At 50.4% G+C, this 17,835-nt stretch overlaps 4 protein-coding genes across 4 annotated transcripts; 3 read left to right on the top strand and 1 right to left on the bottom strand.

The window, feature by feature from the left end:
- Window positions 1-1,029: 1,029 nt before the first annotated feature.
- Window positions 1,030-2,716, top strand: N7474_010284 (uncharacterized protein; the record flags this gene model as incomplete). Its single annotated transcript, XM_057201694.1, has 3 exons — window positions 1,030-1,058; window positions 1,186-1,303; window positions 1,715-2,716. 3 exons carry the CDS (start codon window positions 1,030-1,032, stop codon window positions 2,714-2,716), a joined length of 1,149 nt encoding a protein of 382 aa, XP_057047965.1.
- A 1,527-nt stretch (window positions 2,717-4,243) lies between these two features.
- N7474_010285 (alcohol dehydrogenase) lies at window positions 4,244-5,128 on the bottom strand (the record flags this gene model as incomplete). The annotated part of the gene is made up of 1 exon (XM_057201695.1): window positions 4,244-5,128. One exon carries the CDS (start codon window positions 5,126-5,128, stop codon window positions 4,244-4,246), a length of 885 nt encoding a protein of 294 aa, XP_057047966.1.
- Window positions 5,129-7,980: 2,852 nt separating this feature from the next.
- On the top strand, window positions 7,981-10,011 carry N7474_010286 (GMC family oxidoreductase; the record flags this gene model as incomplete). Its single annotated transcript, XM_057201696.1, has 6 exons — window positions 7,981-8,345; window positions 8,427-8,574; window positions 8,650-8,948; window positions 9,075-9,386; window positions 9,442-9,928; window positions 9,988-10,011. 6 exons carry the CDS (start codon window positions 7,981-7,983, stop codon window positions 10,009-10,011), a joined length of 1,635 nt encoding a protein of 544 aa, XP_057047967.1.
- A 912-nt stretch (window positions 10,012-10,923) lies between these two features.
- On the top strand, window positions 10,924-17,466 carry N7474_010287 (type I polyketide synthase; the record flags this gene model as incomplete). The annotated part of the gene is made up of 6 exons (XM_057201697.1): window positions 10,924-11,231; window positions 11,300-11,585; window positions 11,657-12,280; window positions 12,340-13,287; window positions 13,349-13,558; window positions 13,630-17,466. The coding sequence occupies 6 exons, from the start codon at window positions 10,924-10,926 to the stop codon at window positions 17,464-17,466; spliced, it is 6,213 nt and encodes a 2,070-aa protein (XP_057047968.1).
- Between the last annotated feature and the right edge of the window lie 369 nt (window positions 17,467-17,835).

Raw genomic sequence — 17,835 nt, forward strand, 5'->3', positions numbered from 1 at the left:
CCGGCAAGCAGGACCTGGGTCACCGGCAGGGAATCCAGACACACGCTTCGGCGCTTTTCTTGCTTCGGTGCATTTTTTTCACTGTGGCGCTCAAGTACTAACCTACGTGCCCTGATAGTGGGTTTGGTACTGATAAGTGCATGCCAGCCAATCGGTTGCGCAACAGGATTCGAGTGACGCATAACGCTTGCAGACCTGAGGCCCATGCGTGGTGGGGGAAAAGCCAGGCGAGAGCGCTTGACGATCAGGAAGATATGGTGAAAACATTCGTTTCAGGGTCTGGAACGCGATCCGTATCATAGCGCTATAACATCTGAAGCACATTGGCTGCCTGATGTTTCGCAAAGGGGCATGTTGGGCACTCGGGAATCTAAGGTTCGCACATGGATCCACATAGCGACTTCGGACTAACTGTAAACCTTGTGGTGGCGTCTAGCCGTCCAAGGTCCACACCAGCGATCAGTCTATCGATACTTCCGGAGAAGCGGATGAGATTAGCAGCATGCCCTGTGGCCTCGGGACGATCAGTATACTGTGGTTAACCCAAAAAAAAAGGGCGAAACTTTGCTGAGCTCAAGGCTGCGGACTTTGCCAAATAAGCTTCGAGTATAAGATCACATTCTACCAACTCCTGCCGATCCCGAAAAAGCACATGGCCGGGATGATCGAACGATACTCTTCAGATTCAACCTCGATGGCGGCGATCCATTGAAGAATCATAGATAACGTCAATATGATGCAGGTGGTGCCGCCAGTGTTTTGTTCTAGATGATGCCATCTTCAGTAGTGAAACGGACACATTTCACTGTGTTGGCAATTGAGTTTGTGATCATGACCAATCGTTGAGTATCCCCGGACACGCGTGCCACATGGTCTCTGAGCATTGCAGGTTCCTATTCCTCATACTGTGCATGTTGATGGCTACGTCGGGTTTAAAGTCAACGGGATATCCGCGTGGCCTGTGCCATCTAACAAGGCAATGCCTGCGTGCCAGATGAAGAGAACGTTGACAATCTACCACGTTCTCACATGCACGTTCACGATGAGCAACCTAACATGTATGATCACTGCCGGGCAGAAAAGCCTTCGGTCAGCTTGCGATCTCTGCCATCAAGGAAAGGTTAAGTGCAGTGGAGGCACGCCGTGTGAAGGATGTCGGAAGCTTGGCGTGCTATGCAAATATAGCGCCTCCAACCGCACTGGTCGACCCAAGGGGGTGAAGAACAAAAAGACTCTTGAACGAATAAAGCAGCTCCGCGCTGCCGACGACAGAGACGAGGAGGGGACGAGGGTCGCTGATAACGTACGTTGAACGACACCAAGCACCCACTTCCGGGAAAGGGAGGTAAATTAATTCGCTTATTTTGTCCTTGGCTGAGAATTTTTCACAGCAAGCCTCCTCTGAGCGGTTTAATCAGCGACCTTCCGTTTGCCAATGTCAGTCTGATCAAGCATCGCTCCCCGCGTCATCAAGTCTATCGGAAAACTCGTGCAGCCAAGCGGATTTAAATCTCAGTCCAGTCGCCGACAATAGCCCAGAGTCGTCCTGGAGCTGCTTTCCCATGTCTGGGCCTGGAAACGTCTCAGATACAGACCATCTACCGTCGTTAACAGCAGAAAAAGGCTCCTTGTCATGCAATATTTTGGGTGACCAAGTACGTCTTAAGTTCGGGTCCTGGATGAGAGTCGCTGACCGTGTCTTGTGTTCGCACAGGAACAGTGTACGAGCAATTTCCAAAGTTCCGACACCTTTGAGCTGCTCCGTGATGGCGAAATGCCAGACTATTTACTCCCTGAACCCCTCTGGGTTGACACTCTGTTGACTACAACAGACCTGGCGCTTCCAGGGTTTGGGGATATGGACCGCATCCTCAAAAGACCCCAGGACACAGACCTAGACAGCTCCCCGATGCAGTTCTCCAAAGTAGCTGGAGTTCACCCCTCGCAACCTCAGAACCATCCTTCTTCCACATGTCATTGCGTCCGACAGATTACTGAGCAGCTGGCCAATTTCAAGGCTCTAAGTGTTTCTCCACAGCGGCTCCAGCCTGACTTTGTCCTCACGGTAGCTAGAGATTCTCTGCTAGAGTGGCGACCTTATCTGGAGTGTTCGAGATGCGAGTACAGCGACGACAAGGACGTCTTGGTTTTGTCGGTTATGGCCCTCCGTGCGTTGTTCAATCTGATCCAGGCAATCGGCCTTCAACATAAGTACCAGTCTCGTCACGACGACAGCCAGGAGGATATATCTACGGCAAGTGCCTCATCTGCACCGTTTTTGAACTCTCAGAATTCTTTCCTGGGCACGTATCGACTCGTCTGCGAAGAGAAGCGACTGGTTGTGGATCTTCTTCTATACAGGACACTGAAGAGCCTTTACCGCACGGCCAAAAATCTGACGGAGAAGAGCCTCAGGATGACCGGAACAGCGTCCAAGAGAGACAGCACATCCGATCAATCGTCCCGATCGCAGAGCTCTCCTTATCCACTAGTTGCGAGCCCTATACTTTGTTATGGCCTTCCCCAGAAGGTGACTATGAGTGATCGGTCGAAAGGATTAGATTCCACCGGGTTCAGTATTTCGTCAGATGAACATGACAACTATTTACAGAAGTCTCTACAGAGCTTGACGGCCAACATCGAATCTCATCTGATGAAAATCCAAACTCCTCAGTCAATCCAAGGCCAAAGGGATGCCGATACCTTTGGGTTTTAGAGTCGCATATACCCCACTGTTGTTTGTCCTTTTCTGTTCCACGCCTACGTTACCATCCATGTATTTTAGTATTAATCTGAATCGCTTGAAACATATCCGACCTGCCCTGTCACACACGTAATATGATTGATTTAGGGTTGTCGAATTATAATAGCGTTTCCGGATAAGCAGAACAGGCAAACAATAGAAGATTTGAAAATATATAACCCGTAAAAAGTGTACCATCTACAGCCAATGAACTGCTATGGATAAGAATAAGACATCTTTTATCCTGTACTAGACATATCGTAGTGCTTCTCAGTGAGCAAAGAAAGTAGTAAAGAGAAAATGCATGACATCCGATAGAATCAGGCGCACTGAATTTTTAACGCAAGGCCCCGGGTAGGATAATTGCATATCGACGGAAGACAGATTCAATGCGAGTCCCTTCTCGTCCAGATCGAATTCAGTCTCTTCAAGGTCAACAATTCCGTAAATAATCGTCTGAGAAGTGATCCGTGTTTGGCACGAACGAAGGAATGGCCCACATTCTTTTACAGTCGGGAGTGTCCCAATGATACTCTTGGTTATGTGTCCCAGGCTCTAGAGACCAGACGGATACAATCGACACCAGAGATATTGATCCTTCACTTTTATCTCTACGCGAGAATTCCCAGCACATAGACAGGGCTGCTAGCCCAGCTTCATACTTCAAAATCAGGCTATGACTGGGAAATCTGAGGTACCCTGCGTCAAGGCATACCACGGCGCTTGCATATTAGTGATATATTATTGGAGCTCCTATTTTGATGGTATTGTATGAATAGGATTCTTCAGACTAACGAGCATCGTACTCCCTCTATCTACTTCCACATCCAGGCTTCCTTGAACAGAGCCTTAGTGTTCTTTGCCCGTAGAACCTGCGTCTAAAATATCCCTGTGGTAATGTAATCATTTAGATGTTTGTCAGATGGGTCTGCGTGTTGATGAACCGGAGAACGGTCAACAGCCTAAGGGCTTATTCTAGAATTACTAAGAAAGGGCCACTGTATAAACTACATGAGAATAATATGGGCCTTAATGAGGCGTACTATAATCTGGAATCTCTCCGGTAAGAGCTACTTGGTCATTTAACCATCGAGTCTAGATTGCGTGAAATTACGTCCCTAGTGCTTTATAGGATGTGACCCTAGCACTAGGAAGGTAGCCGCTTATACTACATAGAAAAATTAGGAAATGGAGTACACAGCTTTATAGTGTGTATCTACAAACATGAAACCGTCCAGAATATCTATGGGATAATTGAAACTCTCTCTCCCGGACCAGCATGCTCTGCTGCAGCGTCAAATGCTTCCTGCCACTTTTCCATGGGAAATTTACCAATATTCTGACAACCAGCTTCTCTCCCCAATTTCAGAACCCCCGACTCGACCATCTGAATCAGCTTGAGAATATCGTCTCGCTCATACATCCACTTCCCTTTAATAGTGAGGTTTTTGCGCACCACGGGAGAGCTGGGGATTGCCATATCTCCTAAGGAACCGCCCATCAAACATACTCGGCCAGAATGTCTGAGAGACACAATAGCACTTTTGATATGTGTTGAACCGGCCGCCATCGGGGGGAGGTATCAAAGAAGGCGTCGGCAGGGCCCACTTCCGCAAGAGCCTCGACCTCCTGCTGATGGTCGTTCGTGATTTGGACAACCTGAATGAGATGATTCTCGCTAGTATCGGGCGAAAACATCGACTTAAGCTTCTTGAGGGCCTCTTTATTCCTGCCCATTGCGATCACGCTGGCCCCCATAGCTAGCGCCACCTGAACAGCAGCACTACCAAATGCTCCCGTCGCGGGACTTATGATGACTTTGTCGCAGATATCCAGACCGATGGCGCGGAGACCACCAAAAGGTACGAGCTGAACAGCAACATATAGTAGCTCATCAATTGTGTATCCGAGTCCGCCCTCTGCCGGTGATCCAAGTAGCCGCTTCTCGTTTAGCGGGAAACAATTCTCCAGCGGCAGCCTCGCATACTCGGAATAGGTCGAGTCTCGCCATTCTCCGCGCATCATGCACTTACTAACCTCGGAGTGGCCGTCATTGATACCCAATAGAGCACCCACACTACAATCGTCGCGCCCGCGAATGTAGATGTCAATGAAAACAAGATCGCCAGGTTTGACCTTAGTAGCATCGGCGCCTACGGCTGTGACACGCCCAACGGCACCACTACCTGGTACCGAAGGAGTTGGAAGTTCGTATTTGCGGGTGCCATTGTAGATATCTCGGGAGTAAGAGAGCACTGCGGCTGCGAGAATTTTGATGACTGCGCTTCCTGGGGTTACTTGCGGTGTAGGTCGTGTTTCGAGGAGGAGCGGTTCTCCAATTGTGTTGAGGACTAATGCACGATGGGTTTCTGGAAGAGATTCCATTGCCATATTATCACTAGAATCGGAATTGTAGAAATTGATGATATGTTGCAGCTATTGACTGCAGGTAGATTTAAAGTGAACGAAATTTAGAAGACCTTTTTTTAATTATTCTGTAGATCAGTATGGCAGTGGACGTGTGCAAACGAAGTTCTAGCTTGTAGTCAACGCATTAGTCAAGTGGATCAGCTGTCTTCTCATTCCCGGCGGCTTTTTTAACTTTATCGAGGCCGTAGACTGCTATATCCAAACATAGTGCTTCTCTTAACCCCGGTATACCCCTTCGACTTTAAAAAGTCTCCGATAGTTTCGTAACTGGGCCCTTTCAAAAACTAACATCTATTACGTGGCTCAATAAATGACGATTTAGGGCCCGGGTATGGATTTGATACGCCGTCAAGTCCAGAATTCGTTGCGCGGAGATAAGGCGGACATATATAGATCTAGAATGCTACGCTATGTGCGACACCCCGTATATTTGCGATTAAAGTCAATGCTACCACAATAAAAGTCTGAATTAGCTCAATTCTGAGCAGAATGGCTTTTAATGCGACGACGACGAATTGACATCTTATTGCTCCTCACTAGGCAAATAATTTTGAATTACAGCCGTTGAGCCTCGGATGAACAACGTAATCTGGGCCTAAATAATCTACATATTTAAACATTTGATTTGATAAAACTTTGCCACGGCTAAACATCTTTGAAAATGTATAACTCAAAGTGGGTCATGTGACCGGGCGTCAGATCAGGAAGAAATTATGGTAGTCAATTTGATGTACATAGTCGACGGGTCTTCCAAGTTAGAGAAGGCAAAGAAGAAGAAGAAGAGAAACAAAGAGAGTCCCAGCTATCTACAGAACCCATATCACGTGCCAGGCACCGTCGCATCAGGCTGGTCACAGGTCAAGGTTTTTGCCTCACTGGTAATTGATTTTTGATCCTGCAACTCTGCTCTAGCGTTTTGCGTCATTTTCTGCAGAAAGACTTAGTAGCCGAGCGAGACACCCAATAAGCGGGGAGAGATTTTAGTATCAAATTGGACAGACAATGCACTTCAGACCTTGCCCGCTTCTAACTCGATAAGTTTCTAAATAAGCGTGCTTGGATGGTCCTTGCATATTTCGCTGCGAACATATCGTACCCATCCACGTAATCCTCTCCCGTTCGGTGATGAGGATAGACAAAGAAGTTGATTGTCGGCTTTCGAAATGGCACAGCAGCAGGTTGGACTCATGACCTGGGGAATGGACAAATGATCAGAGGCTTGTACGGCAGATTTTCCGAACTTTCAAGGTTCAAACCGGCCCCACGTAGCCTGCCGCGGCCCAGCAGGGCGAGCACGAGGTCGGTCTGCTTCGGCTAGGTCGTGAGCCGAGGTGTAAACAGATTTCATCGGGCAGGCTGATTGGTTAGGACCACCCCTGCTAACTTAATTTAACAACCTTGGAGGTGGGTGAGAGAGTGTTAACTTCAAAAAAACAATAATAAATTTCGGTGGAAGATAGGATGGCAGCAAGAGTGTTCATACTCGCAGTTGGGGGTCCGACAAAGTCAAATTATCCCGCAGTCAATTATCATTTTACACCCTACCCCTAGTATTGATGCTATTCACAGAGCCATCGGTCGTCAGTCTATACAATTAAGTGGCTCTCCATCATCTCCAGTCACCCGGCTAAGCTCCCTCTCTGTTTGTTTGGTCTTGGCGCTTCATTTAATCGAGCTGCTTCTTGGCATCCCGTGCTTTCTTCCGGCTTTATTCTAGGATATTCCGCGATCGTATGAGTGCATTCGAATCCCTAACATGAAGAGCGCCCCCTTCTCGATGCTCAGCACTTAGATTTAAGGGCATCAGCTTGCTTCTGGTTAGCCAGGATGGGCGAGAGATCTGTATAAGCCTGGGCAGCCAATTCCCCCTGCCTCTGACAACCATCGAAAATAAGCTCAAGACGATGGTGTAGTTAGCCAACTCGGGTGTGGTATTGTCTGCAAAGTTTTTCTTTACCTTAAAAATATTTTTTCGCAATTTTGTCAACGTCGCTGGTGGTGAGTTGATAGTAGAACTTGAGGCCGTGGAGTTTCTGGTCGAGATGCACCTCTCCCTTTCCTACCCCTTCTACTGGCCCGGAGCTGCCACTTTTGACGGAGCAATTCATCATGCCCCACCGCCATTGACTCGACTACTTAGGCCAGTTCTCGGTGAAGCACCGACCGCGGTTCAATCAAAAGGGAGCGCTGTAGCAACACATGCCCGATCGTCTGGTTTCCCAGATCACAAGCACAATGCACTGACTCACTCCTATTGGTCTTCCAGTGGTAAGATGCGAACGAGATCTTCCCTGTCCGGAGCTGAGCATTGGTCAGGTGTTAATATACCTATGGTGACTTATAATTTGTCTCATGCGTCCTAGAACTAACTATTAAAATAGGTAAGTTGGGTCAACTTTGTTCCGTATCCAAAAGTGAAATGGTATATCCATCCGTTATACTCAAGAGACAAGGGATATTCCATGTGAAGCAAATCAGATACGAAAATTATGCAATCAGTATTTCGAAGCAATTTAGACAAATGATTCATAGCTAAAAAAAGCTTTTCGGCGAGTTTTTTATTCTTATATTTGAAACTCCGCAAGTTGGTTTCCGATCATGAGTAAGAAACAGAAACTTCGGGCGGTTTATACAATTTCGGTTAGCTGGTTCGAAGGGCTCCGAGGAGATTGGATCCGGGTAATTATGATTAAATCTTCACTGACCCTCAAGTACATATAATTCACAGCTGAAATGAATCGTTGTCTTCATTTTGGAGCATACATACCTTTGATTTTGTGCAAAAACATCTCTGAACACGGTCGACCATGGACACGGCTTTTGATTATGTCATCGTTGGAGGAGGAACAGCAGGTGCAGAAATACTCCAGTATTGTGTCTCCGGAAAACGCAAGCTGATCAGAATTGTAGGCTGTGTATTGGCTAGCCGTCTCTCCAACTACAAACCCCAGAGCTCGATCCTCGTGATCGAAGCCGGATTGGAGCAGGATCCTCGGGTGAAACCAAGTTTGGGTCTCGTTGGCCAGCCGGCAAGAGAAATCAAATGGGTTTTTCCAAGTGCACCACAGAAGGCAGTTGGCGATAAGACCACGGATTTCACACAAGGCAAGATCCTCGGAGGAACCTCTTCGGTCAACCATCAAGTCTGGTCCCGTGGTGCGTACGGGGATTTGTATGTTTCCTTTGGCAAGCCGCCTTTCGCTCCCTTACTCGCTTGCTAGAGTCAATACACTGACGGATCTGGCTGGATAAGTGAGCGATGGGCAAACGAAGTAGGTGACCAACGGTGGTCGTGGAAAGGATTACTCCCGTTCTTCAAAAAATCAGAGACTTTCATTCCTGGGTTCGACCTGCAGGATAAGGACCTGTCTGCCTTGCACGGGGATACTGGGCCGATCAAGGTCAGCAGCTCATCGTCTCCGATGACTTGTTGCAACAGATGTTAGAGGCAAAACTGACGAAATCGATACCTCAAGGTCTCCCAAGTTTCTTCATCCGGTCGTCCTCGCCAGTATCCATTGAAGGAGGCCATCGCGAAGATGTACGAATCTGCGGGATGTAAGCGTGCCTACGATATGAACTCTGGCGATATTCTGGGATATAATGAGGCGACTACTAGCTCCTACGATGGGATGCGCCAGTGGTCAGCAGGAAATTACCCGTTCGGTCCAAACGTGACGATTTGGACAGATACTCATGCCACCAAGGTTGTCGTCCAAGGAACTCGTGCAACAGGCGTCGAGATTTTGCGATCTGGAAACGTCAAAGGTGAAGTGTCAGCCAGGCAGGAAGTCATTGTGTCAAGTGGAGCTCAGGGGTCGCCAAAAATTCTCCTATTAAGGCAAGTGCCTTAGTCCTGCAACAGTGATCACTCATGGCATATCGCTAACTTGCCATATAGCGGAATCGGGCCGGCTCAGGAGCTTAAGAGACATGGAATCCCGCAGGTGGCAGAAGTGCCGGTTGGTGAGAATTACAGTGACCACCCCATGCTAGCCACATACTGGAACCTTGAAGAGCGCGGCTTGTCCCTGGGAGACGTTACAATGAAGACTCCAGAATGTGACTGGACCGTAGGACTACCCGTGGACTGGATGGCTTTTCATCGCCATGACGACGATTCCATTGTGACTTTAGCTCGAAGTCTGCTTGATTCTCTGGAATTGGAACGCTTTAAGAGTCAAAGCAGAGCACATACCGAATCCGTCATCCTGTAGGCAGCACCTCGTTGAATCCTCATCGTGGAGGAAGGCTAATTTACTGAACAGATATGGCCACATTGACTTCACCGGCAAGGCGGGGCCATCACCACCAGGCTCCAACATCTGCGTCATGAATATCCTAGTCACACCGTCATCCCGTGGCACAGTGACGCTACGATCCACCGATCCTTTCGACCCACCTCTGTGTGACCCCAACATCCTGTCGAACGAGGTTGACAAGCAGCTTTTATTTTCCGTTGTGCGCTTGACAAGCAAAGCCCTCGAAAGATCTATTGCTCCGGAATTTGGTCTCTCAGAATATGTAATCGACGACAGCGTCAAAGGCGACTATAGTGACGATGCCATCATGCAGCGCTGTATCCGGATTGCGCGCCCTGTCAATCACGGCAGTGGAACTTGCGCTATGGGCAGCGTTGTCGATACCGAATGCCGGGTTAAGGGCATTGAGGGCCTACGGGTTATCGACTCAAGTGTGATTCCTCTTCCGCTGTGTGGACACTACCAGGCCGCTGTCTATGCAATGGCGGAACAGGTGAGCTTCTCTGAGGGCATTTGAACCAGCCATTAGAGAAACGCTAACTCGAACTTTAGATGGCCGAAATATTGTCAGCCTAGGCCAAGGTCCAATCTTCTGGGCACGTATGTACTTGTGGAATGCATGTAGAATGCATGTACTTGGTTTGGATTGTTGCTCACTGGACCATCGCTCATTTGACCCGCCTCTTTGGTGTGCTCGAAAGTCTTCTTTAAGAACTCTCCACTCAGTTATAGTGAACAGTAGTTAGTAAATTGATTCCTGCAACTCCCGATCTTCTAAGTCTTCTACATGCTATCAACTTATGTATAACCTGACTCATGTAGTAATAAGAAATATGAGGCAGAGGATAATCAGAAGAGGTAAATGAACTTGCATGTTACCCGTGTACTTACCCTTTTGAAACATTTGCTTGTGAATTTTTAATTCGCTATTGTAGGGAACTAGCATCGATGAGGTCAAGGTCTTGCACTCTGATACACTCTATACCTCTTCGGAAGATGTAGAGGACAATCTCCTCTCCTGTCATTCATGCCTAGACTGTCGGATATCATTATTACGAATTTTCCGGCTGTCTCCGTCAGTCTGCAGCCGAGAATGTTCGCCGATAGGAACGGCTCCAACCTCTCCGCATTATCTACATCGCTTTCTCGGCGAATACCTCCGGTGAGTTTTGAGATTGCCCAATAAGACGAGGTGTGCACATGGCAAGAAACCATGTATTTCTTGGCTAGAGCATGGATTTGGCGTCGTCTTGATGCTGAGATATGCTATCGTTACAAACCATCTATGTCGCCGAAGCGCAGAACGTGCAGGCCGCGACAATGAAACACCGAGTCTGGAGGAAGGGCGAGGGTTTAACGCACAGACGTCATGCCCTATATTCTCACAGAGAGGTTTGAAAAGTCCGTAGCTGGGTCAGGTTTCCTCTCACACACTTTCTGATATCATCCACCGAGGACCGTCATTGTCACTAATGACACCGCAGCATCATGACTCTGAAGGTAACAGATCACGTGGACCACCTTTTACTTTATGGGGACCAAACAGTGGAAAAGTTGCCTGCTATCCGGCTGCTCGTGGAATACTCGCGGACGTCTGTGGTCATCCGGCGCTTTCTCCGTGATGCCTGCGACGCGGTTCAGATCGAGACGACCAGGTTGCGCCCCGAAGAACGCACCAATATCAAAGAGTTTGACTGTCTTCTCCGCTTGGCCGATGACAATGCTAGGTCCGACAGCCCGAGTGAGATCGTGGCGACGGTCTTGATGAACGTGGCTCGCTTAGGAGAACTGATTCTGTGCGTGCCCGATGTTCCGTGTCTTTGTGTCGTCGAGGACACAGGGATAAACTAACATCGTCTACCAGATATGCGGAAGAAGACCCTAGCATCCTGGGTTCCATGGCAAATCCGATTCATGTCCTGGGATTTTGTACAGGGGAGATTCCTGCAGCCGTCGCAGTAGCAGCACACAACACCACCGAGCTGTACCAGCTCTCCGTTGAAGCCGTCCACATCATCTTTCGCTTCGCGCGTGATTGCTGGCGCCGGACTGTGCTTGCTGACCAGACAATTGGTAACTGGGCGACAACACTCGTTGGTGTGACCCCCGGCGAGATTCAGCCTCTTCTGAACGAGTTCCATCGCAGCCAAGTAAGCAATCGCGAACTTTCTGCACTCGGTGTCATCCAACCCTGCTCGATGTTAGCTAACATAGGCTTCAGAGCATTCCCGATGCGCGACAGGTCAATATTGGATTTGCGTCGCAGGGGTGGCTGACCCTCTTCGGGCCACCGACGACCATGCCGCAATTGTTTACTTGGTCGAAAGAACTGGACCAAGTATGCAGAGTCAAGACGGATGCCGGAGGGGCAGTCCATATGCCAAACCTGCCGGAGCTCGACCTTGATGTGATTCTGGGATCATCGCCTTTGTTGGACACCCCGATCACCAGCAAAGCGAGTTTCTTGTCGCCATATACCTGTCAACCCCGTGCCGCCTCAACTTTGGGCGAGTTAATTCGCAGTCTCATCCCGGAGGTTACTCAGAAGATGCTGCGATTGAGCGATACAATCGAGGAAACCCTTAGGCCTTTGGGCCGTCGGCCGGTGCGAGTGACCTCTGTCGGATATACGCCCCATCTCGTATCTGTCCAGAAAACCCTGCAGGCCAAACGCATTCCTTTTACGGTCGCAGAGCACACCAATCAATCGTCGCAGCCAATAACCTCACAACGCGGTGGCTCGAATCTGATTGCTATCGTCGGCATGGCCGGTCGGCTCCCGGGCAGCGAAAGCGTTGAAGAGTATTGGCAATCACTCCTGGATCAAAAGAGATTCATCAGAGAGGTACTTCCCTTTCAAAACCCTACTATATGTCCCTCATCGCGGAAAGTAACGATGCACAGATCCCCAGAGAGAGATTTGATTTGGACAAATGGTACGGTGCGAGTGGAAAGGAGAAAAACGCAATTCTGAACCGCACCGGAGCCTTCTTGGACCGGCCTGGATACTTTGATAACCGTCTTTTCAACATGTCCCCCCGCGAGGCACTCCAGACCGATCCTCTCCACCGACTACTCCTCACAGTCAGCTACGAAGCGCTAGAGAATGCTGGATACTCGCCCGATGGCACGTTGGCCACAAGCAGCGAGCGCATCGGCACATTCTATGGACAAGCTTCGGACGATTGGCGTGATATTCTCTTCACCCAAGGCATCGACATCTACTACACATCTGGTGCCTGCCGTGCCTTTGCTCCCGGCCGTGTTAATTACCATTTCAAGTGGGGAGGACCCTCGTACAGTGTCGACAACGCGTGCGCCTCCAGCATCAGCACAGTATCCCTGGCTTGCTCTGCTCTCATCAGCCGCGAGTGTGACACGGCGCTCGCTGGAGGTGGCTCAATCTTGGATTCGCCCGCTCCTTTTTCAGGTTTGAGCCGTGGTGGTTTCCTGTCTCTCAATGCGGGATGCGAGACCTTCCACGACGATGCTGACGGCTACGTACGCGGCGAAGGTGTAGGAGTCGTCGTTCTCAAACGGCTCGAGGATGCTCTCACCGAGAATGACAATATTTTGGGGATCATCAAGGGCTCGGCAAGAAATTACAACAAGGGGGCGTCATCCATCACCCACCCATCGCAAGAAGGCCAGCAGCGTCTGTATCACCAGATCCTTCACCAGACGGCCACCGATCCAGCTAGTATAGCCTACGTGGAGATGCATGGCACCGGCACACAAGCGGGCGACTATGTGGAGATGTCGTCTGTCTTGTCCACCTTTGCCAACGACCGTTCCAAGGACAATCCACTGGTCGTTGGGGCGGTCAAAGCGAATATTGGTCATGGAGAAGCTGTAAGTTCTCCATTTTCATATGGTTTCCGATGAGGGTTGTTTCTCACAATCAATGTCACAGGCAGCAGGTGTCTCTGCTCTTATCAAGGTCTTAATGATGCTCCAGGAGAAAAAAATTCCCCCGCAACCGGACATGCCATTTAAAATTAATCATCGATTCCCCGATCTCGCCAAGATGAATGTCCATATCGCCGGTAGTGACATGAAACTCCGTCCGAGCCCGACTGCTGATGGAAAGCTGAGAGTATTCCTGAATAGCTTTGACGCCTCGGTGCGCTCTCTCTTATTTTCAACGATGAATGTCTCATCGGTGACAATTTGTGCTGACAGAATTGTTCACAGGGCGGTAACTCTTGCTTACTTCTCGAAGAGGCTCCTGACAAACTGGTCAAACCGGAAGACCCTCGAACACGTCATGTCATAGCGTTCTCTGCACGAACCGCTAGTTCTCTGCACGCAAACAAGAAGCGCTGCCTGGAATATCTAAAGCGATACCCAGACGCCCGCCTAGCAGACTTCGGGTACACGACCACCGCGCGTCGAATGCATGGCCCGTTGCGGTCCGCATTCACCGCTGAGACTGTCGAAGAGCTTGTCGATCTCCTCAAACGCGACATAGCCAGTTCAGTTGCCCCGAGCAAGAAAGGGAAGGACGGTGGTGCCGGTGGTTCCAATGTCGTCTACACTTTCACGGGACAAGGGTCTCAGTACGCAGGCATGGCCCAACAGCTCTACAAGTATAGTCACGCATTCCGGAGCCGAATCGAGTCCTTCCAGCGCATCGTGGAAGCCCAGCACCTGCCAAACTTTGTCGATTTGATTGTCACTGACAAGCTTGACCTGGCCGGTGAGAGCCCAGTTCGTGTCCAACTGGCAGTGTGCGCTGTCGAGATTGCCCTGGCTCAGCTGTGGACGGGCTGGGGCCTCCATCCTACTATGGTCATGGGCCACAGCCTGGGCGAGTATGCAGCACTCTGCTCCTCCGGTGTCCTGACTGTCAGTGACACCCTCTACCTTGTTGGAAGGCGGGCGACCATGATGGAGAAGTCGCTGATTGCCAATGAATATGCCATGCTCGCCGTTGCCAATGAAGCCAACGAAGTAGACAAGGTTCTGTCCGCTGGCTCCTATGGCTCGTGTGTGATCGCTTGCCTCAATAGTTCCAAAATCACCGTTGTTAGTGGCACAACTAGTGAGTTGGAAACCCTACAACAGACGATGCGGGACCAAGGCACTCGATCGACACTCCTGCAGGTGCCTTTCGGCTTCCATTCCAAGCAGTTAGATCCGATTCTCGACCAGTACGAGGAATGCGCCCAGGGTGTCATTTTCTCTGCTCCAAAGATCCCCATTGCTTCCACCCTCCTCGGGGAGGTTGTCCAGGACGAGTTTATAATATCTCCTGCATACCTGCGGAGGCAGTCTCGGGAGCCCGTGAACTTTATGGGGGCACTGCTCGCAGCCCAAGGTGTCGGCATCGTGCGTGATGACACCCTGTTCATCGAGATGGGACCCGACCCAATCTGTTCAGGGCTTGTCCGCGCGACTTTGGGGGCGGCTGCCTCTTCACGGATTTTGCCCACTCTTCGCAAAGGCGAAGACAACTGGACAACAACGACGACCACCCTGGCAGCCATCTACCAGGCCGGATTCCGTGTCAACTGGCCCGAATACCACAAAGAATACACAGACTGCCTGTCTTTGTTGCAGTTGCCCACGTACGCCTTCGACGAGAAAGACTACTGGACTCCTTACCCCGATCCAGGACAGTTGGTGCAGACCAAAATTGAACAGAAGGATTCGCCTTCTGCTGTACCAGCGGTCGTGGGATTCCCGACGACCACGCTGCAGCGTGTGACCCGAGAAATCGCCGATCAATCCAAGGTATCGGTCACATTCGAGTCGCTCACCTCCGAAGCACATCTATTCGCCGCAATCCAGGGCCACTCTGTCGTGGGGGTCAAGATTTGTTCGAGCGCCGTCTTCGCCGACATGGCTCTATCCGCTGCCCGATATGCTTACGAACGTCTTCGGCCTGGCGAATTGAAACAATCACTGCTGACCATCCGCTGTCTGGATCTCCATCGGGCTATTGTCGTTATGGACAAAGATCCTGGACAGACAATTGAGATCAGAGTTGAGCTGATCTCCGTCAGCAACGTCGCTCAGATCTTCTTCCGCGTTCGTGACGCTGCATCTGCATATGACGTCGGGACATGCGAGATCGCGTACGACGAGAACACGACTTTCAGAGAAAGTATCTCGAGCACGCTCTTCCTTGTATCCTCCCGGATTGAGGCGCTCAAAGCAAACAACGCAGTAGGTGGAGGACACCGGCTGCTTCGACCCGTCATCTACCAGCTGTTTTCCAACCTGGTCGAGTACGGAGAACACTACCAAGGATTAGACGAGGTATCCCTGGATGCGAACTTGCGGGATGGTTTTGGAGAGATTAAGATGCCCACCTTGCCGTCAGTCGGTCGTTATTTGTACGACCCTTTTCTGCTCGATGCGACGGTTCATCTCGCTGGTTTCCTCGTCAACTGCGGCCTGAAGTATTCCAACGATATTGCCTTTCTGTCCACGGGATTTGACGCCTGGCGCCTGCTGAAGCCTCTATCGCCTGAAGGCCGGTACATCAGCTACGCCCATATGGAAGAAACCGCTGACAAATCTGCGGTCGTGGGTGATGTGTACGTATTTGACGACGCCAATGACCTCGTCTGCGCCCTCACCGGCGTGCGCTTCCAGAGGATGAAAAAGACGGCCTTGTCGCGCATTTTGATGTCAGCGGCGCCAATGGCCTCAAGAAAGACCGCAGGGACCCGTTTCGCACCTGAGCCCGTGGAATTTACTGTGGAATCTGTCCAGAAAAAGCGTTGGGTTGTAGATGAAGACGTCAGTACAGGGCCTCCATCCGATTCAAGACCATCTTCGGCTGGTCCATCGACACTTGCAACACCTAGGGATGCTTCTGTTTCTTCTTCCGTCACCGGCGTTGATGAGCCCTCCATTGTGGATACTCTCCTCGCTGCCGTTGCCAATGAGGCCGGCTGTGAGATCTCCGATTTCGAGCCCGACACGGCATTTGCGGACCTTGGGGTGGATTCTCTAATGGCCATCACCGTCATAGCCTCGATCCGCAACACTACCGGTGTCGAGCTTCCTGGTTCGTTCTTCCTGGACAACCCGACAGTTGCGGACGCTGCCAAGGCCATTGGGGAAGATACTGGAGAGACCAGTGCCGTCTCTAGTGCGCAGCCTACTAGCCTGGACTCCCCACCGACGGCCCTGAGCAAAAATGAGGAGTCCGCTGCGGCCGAACCTCTTGATTATAAGAAGGTTCTGAATAGACCTGAATGCACGGACATGGAGACGCCTTCATCCAAACTGGTTACTAATCCTCCTGCTTCGGTCATCATGCTGCAAGGCTCGAAGTCTTCCACCGATATACCGCTCTTTCTCCTTGCTGATGGGACCGGATCGGTCAGCACGTATGTGCAACTGCTACCGCTGGCGGGTGGCCGTCGCGTGTACGGGCTGGAGTCGCCTTTTGCGCGTGATTCATCCTCCTTCGGTAGCTGCCGCGTGGAAGAGCTCGCGGACTCATTTGCCACCGCCATTCGTGCTGCCCAGCCCACCGGTCCCTATATACTGGGAGGCTTCTTAATCGGCGCGATTTATGCATTTGAGGTCAGCAAACGCCTGCTCGCCGCAGGCGAAACAGTCCTCGGTCTCTTGTTGGTCGCGAGCCCTGCACCCACACCAGCTCCGCCAGCACTGCAAGCGACCACCGTCAGCGTGGAACTGGTAGAGCACGCTGGGCTCGTGAGTGGTCCTGGTTGCAAGCAGAGTACCATGTCCCGGAGGCAGAAAGAACATTTGGCTGCTGCGATCCAGTCACTGCTGAAGTATACACCCCGGGGCATGATCTCAGGGCGCCAGCCTAGGAAGACGATACTTCTCATGGCGTCGAAGGGGCTGGGAGAGGGATCTAACACGCTGGACTCGCCCCTAACTCCATGGATTCATGCCAACTGGGGAATTTCGGAAGCGTTGGGTTGGGAATCGCTTATCGAAAGCGTTGATGTGGCGCTGCTAGAGACTGACTGTTTCTCGTTGATGAAGCACCCCCAGGTATGTCGTCTTCTCACACCCCCGCTGTCGATTGAAAGTTAATCGGTGAATCGAACGCACAGATTGAATCTCTTCGCCAGACGATGAGCGAAATCATTGAACGCTTGACGAAGTTTCTTTAAGCGCAAGGGTCAAGTTGTTCATTTTCTACATTCCCTAATCGACTCCCATTCGAGGACTTTGAGAGAACTGTATGGTCCTCGTACTTGGGAGGTGTTTTCAAGATTACCGCGTATGTCTATGTATGGCCTTGGTTTTGCTCTAGATTGTCAACTGGATTGATGATACTGCGAGACTGCCCTCATGCGTGATATGCTTGCTTGATCTCTGTTTTTTGTAATCATGCCCCGGTAACGTAAATTGATACACTCATTGTTATTTGTCTCCAGCACCTACTATCAAGAGTTCCGC

Source organism: Penicillium riverlandense (genome assembly GCF_028828495.1).
Source record: "Penicillium riverlandense strain IBT 135883 chromosome Unknown utg000009l_segment0_segment0, whole genome shotgun sequence".
Lineage (NCBI taxonomy): Eukaryota > Fungi > Ascomycota > Eurotiomycetes > Eurotiales > Aspergillaceae > Penicillium > Penicillium riverlandense.